Here is a 6,065-nt window from a genome sequence, read left to right as displayed (position 1 = left end):
ACTGTTTCATGCTAATGCAATCTTCAGGAGTGAGTGAGTGTGTGTGTGTGTGTATTAACAAATTATTGGTTCCTATTAACAATAAGAGCCTTTTTAATAAACTCTGTGTATATGTGTGTGTGATGTATGTTACACTGACATTTTGTAAACATGCAAATAACTTTCCAGACATCGGTTCTTTTTCAATTTGCTTACCCAAGCTGAACTGGATATGACAGTACGCACTATTTATTGATTTTCTAGTTTGAGAAAAGTAAAGCCAAAACAATCAGACAATGCCCCCACTCCTGAAAAGTCTACCCCAAACAGACGAAAACGTTTATGGAATGTTTATGACTTGTGGTGTCACCCCCGGTGGGGGGGAGGGGTGTGGGAATCTGCACCACCAAAATAGCAATCTCATAGTTTCTGAATCTTACTGGTACTACATTTTTAATAATAAAAATAATATATCAACAATACAATACAACAATTATTTTTCTTAATACAATTTAGGGGGTTGCGATCGCAACATCTGCATCTGCGCCTGCACCTAACTGCCTAAAATCTGATGGATTGGACTCTAGGGAAAATAACTTTAATAGGAACCATGGTGCTCATCAGTGTCTAATTGAGTAGACTTTTTTCCATTGTGTCCATTATCACTATTTTTGTTGTTGCTATTGTTGTTATTATTATTGTTGTTGTGTTTTTATTATTTTATTATTACTTAGGTAGCATACGGGCAATGTGCAATATGTGCCATATAAATGTGCCATGATATTATTATTCATAAGATTTACTAAAATTGTAAAACGGTTATGTTATTACTTCTTAATATTATATTTATTACATTATCTATTTGCAATATTTTATTTGTTAATATCTTCTGTCTAATGTATTTTAGCTCCTTATCTAAAGATGCTGTGAAAAAACTACAAGACTGTGTAAAAAAGGAATTTCCGAACTTCAAGTTTCAATGTCTTCAGTGCAAAAATCTGCACAAGCATGTAAGGAATATATTTATTTATTCTGTTAATTCAAATTTAAAACTAAAACTTGTATTCAGAATGGTGATGGTGATGATAAGAAAGTGATAATTTGAACGTGTTCTGTTTTGCTTACAATTTTTATAAATTTTTGTTGGTTTTTTTTTTCTCTATACTGTAGTATGAAATGCATGAAAAGCAGCAAGAATTGAAGGAGAAAGTAGAAGAAGTGAAAAAAAAACTCTCTGAAAGAAGTTTGCTGCTGCTTCCTCAATTTCAGCAAAGACAGGAGGTAAATGCCTACTGTGGTCAGTGAGAGCTGTATTCTGACTTTTCTGGTTAGGTTGTGTATTCACTGTCATTTCTTTTGTCTGTCAGTCTGTTTGTCCATCTGTTAGCTAGATAATATGCAAAACCTAATTAATAGATTATCATAGTAATCTCATTGAAGTGTGAGACATTTTACCCAGAATAATTGTGAAAGCTTTTCAATCCTTTTCAGCTCACACTGTTGGGCTGTGGGTGACAATGCACACAAGGAGCTATTGTCATTAAAATACTTTGGTATAGTCTACAGTTAATAAATTAACATTTTAATGTTGCACTCTTGTATATAAATCAATGAGGTGGTGAGTGGTTGATGATTCACATGGTTTCCAGGTTGTTGAATATAATATAAGTATTATCCACTCCCAATATTAAAAAAAAAAGTTTAATACTCTTGGAAAGACTGGCATCAGAAAGATTTGATTAATTGGTTGGTACGTCTCCATCATGGCTGACAGTTCATTACTTCTGTGATGACTGCCCACCTATGTCAGTTCGCAGCTGTTTTGTACACCTTTTCTTAGAGGCAGTGGCCAACTAAAGATTGATCAATCTTTGACATGTGACATCCACGCCTTCTTCAGCCCTCAATCCTGCCCTGCATATGAGTACATTTTCAAGGCATCTGGTTATGCACCCAATGTAGCAGAGAGCCTGACAATGGTACCCCTCGGTCAGTTCCCTCGGTCAATCAGTTCAGAGGAATTGGTTATTAGTTATTTAAACAAATTTTGCTCTGAACTTTGGGTACTGGTACAATTGTAGCTGTTATTCAATGACTAGGGAATTTCCTTGTTGCATAGCAATTAATGTCCAATAATACTGTATTTGGACAAATTTGTGTGCAAATTTCTTTCTTTATAAGAGAGCAGCTTAGGTCAGTCGACTAATCTGGTGGTAGCCACTGTGTTTTCGATGAACCGTGGAGATCTCCAGGTCTCCAGTTCAATTCCATCACTGCCTCTCCTTGTGTTTCAGCTGGAGGGCTGAAATACAAGTTACTATACAACACCGTCTTTCGGATGAGACGTTTAAGCCGTTGATCCTGCGTGCATTGGTGGCTTATGTGAACGTTAAAGAACGCAGCACACTCTTGGGTGTGCTGCCCAATCACCACCAGAAGGACCCCCTGGAAATAAGTCTTCTTTTAGGCTTTCGTGGGATATCCTCGGTGTTTACACAGAATAAATGAAATCTAATCCATTAAAGCTTAGTAGAGATTTTTTAGGCCAACTGTTTTTTAACATAAAAAATTATAATTATTTCAATTACAATACAGGTTCTGTGAACTGAGTGGAAAAAGTAGAGTTGATAGTACCTGAGTATTTATAGCATGCTGTATATAGTAATGAACGGTTGGTTTATATTGTTTTTTCCTGTTAAGGTGTTGAAAAGTCTGAATTACTTCAACGACAACATGGAGATTCAGCCGAAGGGAATTGTAGCCTGCCAATTCAGTCACAATGAGGTCTTATTGACTGAAATTATCTTTGAAAACATTCTTGATGACTTAGAGCCACATGAGATTGCTTCAGCTTTGTCCTGTATGGTTTATCATGGAAAGGAACCTAGTGACATAATGATTGATAGAAAGGTTAAAAAGGTACAATACAAACATTCTATGTACAGTACTGTTTTATCACATTCAACACAAATCAATTCCGCCTAAAATACACATTTAAACAGTAATGGTATTTTGATAAATTATGATGGCTTATTAATATTTTACACAAATTTATTAAACAAATTTGTTTATTTTATTAATTGATTTAAATGGATTCAACCAATTGATTGATTACAGTGAACCAATTGATTTTACTGATAGATATAGGTTAATTGTTTATTATATGTATTAGTTGATTTATTCTTTAATGACCAATCAATCTTATTTTTGTTTTTCTATGATCATTATTCTTGCATTGATTGTGAATTAAATTGAAAAAAGTTATAAATATCTCAGTAAAAACTTGTGTTGATATTCAAAATCATAAGTATTTGGTTTACAGGTAATGCAGGATATTAAATCCATTGCAAGAAATCTAGGTGCTCATAAGCAGATATATGATAAAGATTTTGATGTGAAAGATTATGTTGACCAATTCAAACAAGGATTTGCAGACGTAGTTTTTGAATGGGCTAAAGGAAAAGTAAGCTATCTTTTCTCTAATCATTTGTGTTAATACTTTTTAACAATATTATTTACTCTACTTTTAGAATATTGTCAAAACATTAGAATTTTATTTGGTTCAGTTAAATTTGGCCCTGTGTTCTGGAGATTAGAAAAAAAAACCATTACATTTCTATAATATTTCTGTAAATTATTTTGTAAAATAGGCTTATGTTTCAATTCTGAAGTGAATTTGGGCATGAAAAAACCCATTTGTATATTTAATTCCAGTCTTTTGAAGATATCAGATGTTTAGCAGGGGAAATTCCAGATGGTGAGATTGTTAATACAATGCAAAAGTTGATTAGTATCTTTCAAGAGATACACAATGCTTGTCGTGTGATATGCAAGGATATACAATGTGAAACTGACAAATCTGCATTTGCATATAAGGTGAAAAGAGCATCAGATATGATAGAACGGGACATAATGGCTATACCAAGCCTATACTTACCCAGTGATGAAGAACGTGTTGATGAAGATGGAGATTCAGATACAGATACAGATTAATAAAACTTATACTTAATGTAAAAACATTTAAATAAATAAATTAAAGTAATAATTGATTACCCTTGAAGTATTTTATTTTTCTTAAACTTATCAAATAGTCTCTGATTTGTTTATTATATCATTATGTAAAGGATGGAGTTCATTGGTATTATTATTTCCATTGTTTAATAATAAAGTGCGGTCACTTTTTTGACAAATTTGATTAAGCATAACAACTGAGGTCATTGCTTGGGACTCTCTTGTCTGTGGAGTGCTGTTATGTTTCTTACTTTATGATTACATGTAATTCAGCTGTGAGGCTGCGATTTGTATGAAGTTAAAAATAAAATAACCTTCCTTGCTGTCTGTCTCTACATCATTTGTACTTTAACTATTTAGACATATATGGCACTGAAATTTTTAACAACACTAAAAGAAGCTAACTCTGATGCAATGTCTAACATTGTTGGAGGGGATACCTTGAGGCTTGACCATTTGTATTCTATCAGTGATATAGTTACGGATACATTTAGGGATATAGATGCATATTTTCTTCTAGTACATTATTTTCTATAATAATGAAGGCCATGTAAATTCAGAACTGAATTTTTTTAAAGTTAAAATTGATTTCCAGAACTAATAATCCAATTAGCAATATGACTGTAGTATTTATAAGCTATTGATGGACTACCAATAATTTTTGGCAGACTACTGGTTGCATAACACTGGCTTAGTGTTTTTGTAAACTATCAAATAGAATTAAGCTTGAACATTCAATTACTACAATAATAAATGGATAAATATTTTTAAAAAACCACCTCAACATATATGATGTTGGTGTATTGTAGTATAATACTATAGATTATATTTTTGTAGTAAAGTCAACTGATATTTTTATCTAAAATTGGTATAGTACAGTAAAACAATGTCGTATTTTGGTGGTGTGATTATTTTAATTAACTCCAAACATCCGTAAAAAAAATACTAAAACTAAAACGAAAAAAAAAAGTATATTGAGGTTTAGCAAACACATAAATTTGCCTATTATTAAGTCAGAAATTCAGTTTGGACATCCGACCCACTTACAATGGGTTGGTCGCAACAAATTTGTTTTTGACTGTACCATGCCCACCTGTAATCTAAATATATTGCCAACCTCCTCTGCATGGGCATAGGTTAATCATGAATATGATCTTTACCATTTGAATTTACCATTATTTATCCTTTGAAATAAGCTGGAATTTTTTTATTATAGCTAAAAGAGGTATGTGTGGCAAAGACAAGCCAAATCAGTCACTCGTCGCAAAAATCGATTTTGAGTTATTAATACAGTGTTAGAGAGTAAAATAATAGCTATAAAATGGTAAAAAAATCATTCAAGTTGGACATTTCCTTATGAAGTTACAAGCGTTTAACCACACAGTTGTTTAAAGAACAATATATGAGAAATTAACCGTCAAAGTTTATGATTTCAGGCATTTCTCATGCAGAAACTATCTTTAAATCCTTAAAAAGTATTGTTTTAACATTGAAAATGGGGAAAATAACAGCATAGAATGGTGTGTAGATATATAAAGGGTAGTTTAGTGCAATAAAATCGATTTTTAAAAATTTGACATTCCAACATGTTTTGGCCATTTTCTCTGAAACACGATTTGCGACGAGTGACTGGTTTGGCTTGTCTTTGCCACATATGCTTAATTCTTTAAATAAAATGATGGCTCAATGAATGAATGAATGTGGTTTACAAGGTATGTAGTTTCAATGTAATTTAGATGCATACGGTATTTCATGTAAATTGATTTTTATCTTCAATATTATATTCATTTAGTCATAGATCCATAGTAATCGTTATAAATTGTTTACAGTTGTGTGTGGTATTAAGATATTGTAGGCCTACTTGTATATTTATGTGAATTTTTTATGAATATTTAATTAATTTGTATGCAATTAATTTCAATTTTTTTTAAACAATGACGGCCATATTGCTTTCATAAGTAGAAGATAAGGATTTAGCAATAGGAGTGGATAATACGAGGCAATAAGCACCAGGCACGGGTGTGAATTTGAGGGTCATTCAAAATTCCAAGTTCCCAGACCTAGAAAATAATCAA

The 6,065-nt window shown here is 32.2% G+C and overlaps 1 protein-coding gene across 1 annotated transcript in view; it reads left to right on the top strand.

The window, feature by feature from the left end:
- LOC117101337 (helicase SKI2W-like) overlaps positions 1–5,248 on the top strand; it is a 27,273-nt gene extending 22,025 nt beyond the window's left edge. Inside the window, exons 17-22 of the mRNA XM_033241298.1 lie at positions 887–989; positions 1,150–1,260; positions 2,680–2,898; positions 3,302–3,442; positions 3,694–3,968; positions 4,001–5,248. Coding sequence (XP_033097189.1) covers positions 887–989; positions 1,150–1,260; positions 2,680–2,898; positions 3,302–3,442; positions 3,694–3,968; positions 4,001–4,007 — 856 coding nt within the window. The 3' untranslated portion in view covers positions 4,008–5,248. The remainder of the gene's footprint in view (positions 1–886; positions 990–1,149; positions 1,261–2,679; positions 2,899–3,301; positions 3,443–3,693; positions 3,969–4,000) is intronic.
- The last annotated feature ends 817 nt before the right edge of the window (positions 5,249–6,065 follow it).

Source organism: Anneissia japonica, unplaced genomic scaffold (genome assembly GCF_011630105.1).
Source record: "Anneissia japonica isolate Jap-2015-1 unplaced genomic scaffold, ASM1163010v1 scaffold5672_len53146_cov122, whole genome shotgun sequence".
NCBI classification, from domain to species: Eukaryota; Metazoa; Echinodermata; class Crinoidea; order Comatulida; family Comatulidae; genus Anneissia; species Anneissia japonica.
The sequence above is the reverse complement of the archived record's forward strand: the minus strand, read 5'-3'. Positions and strand labels throughout refer to the sequence as shown.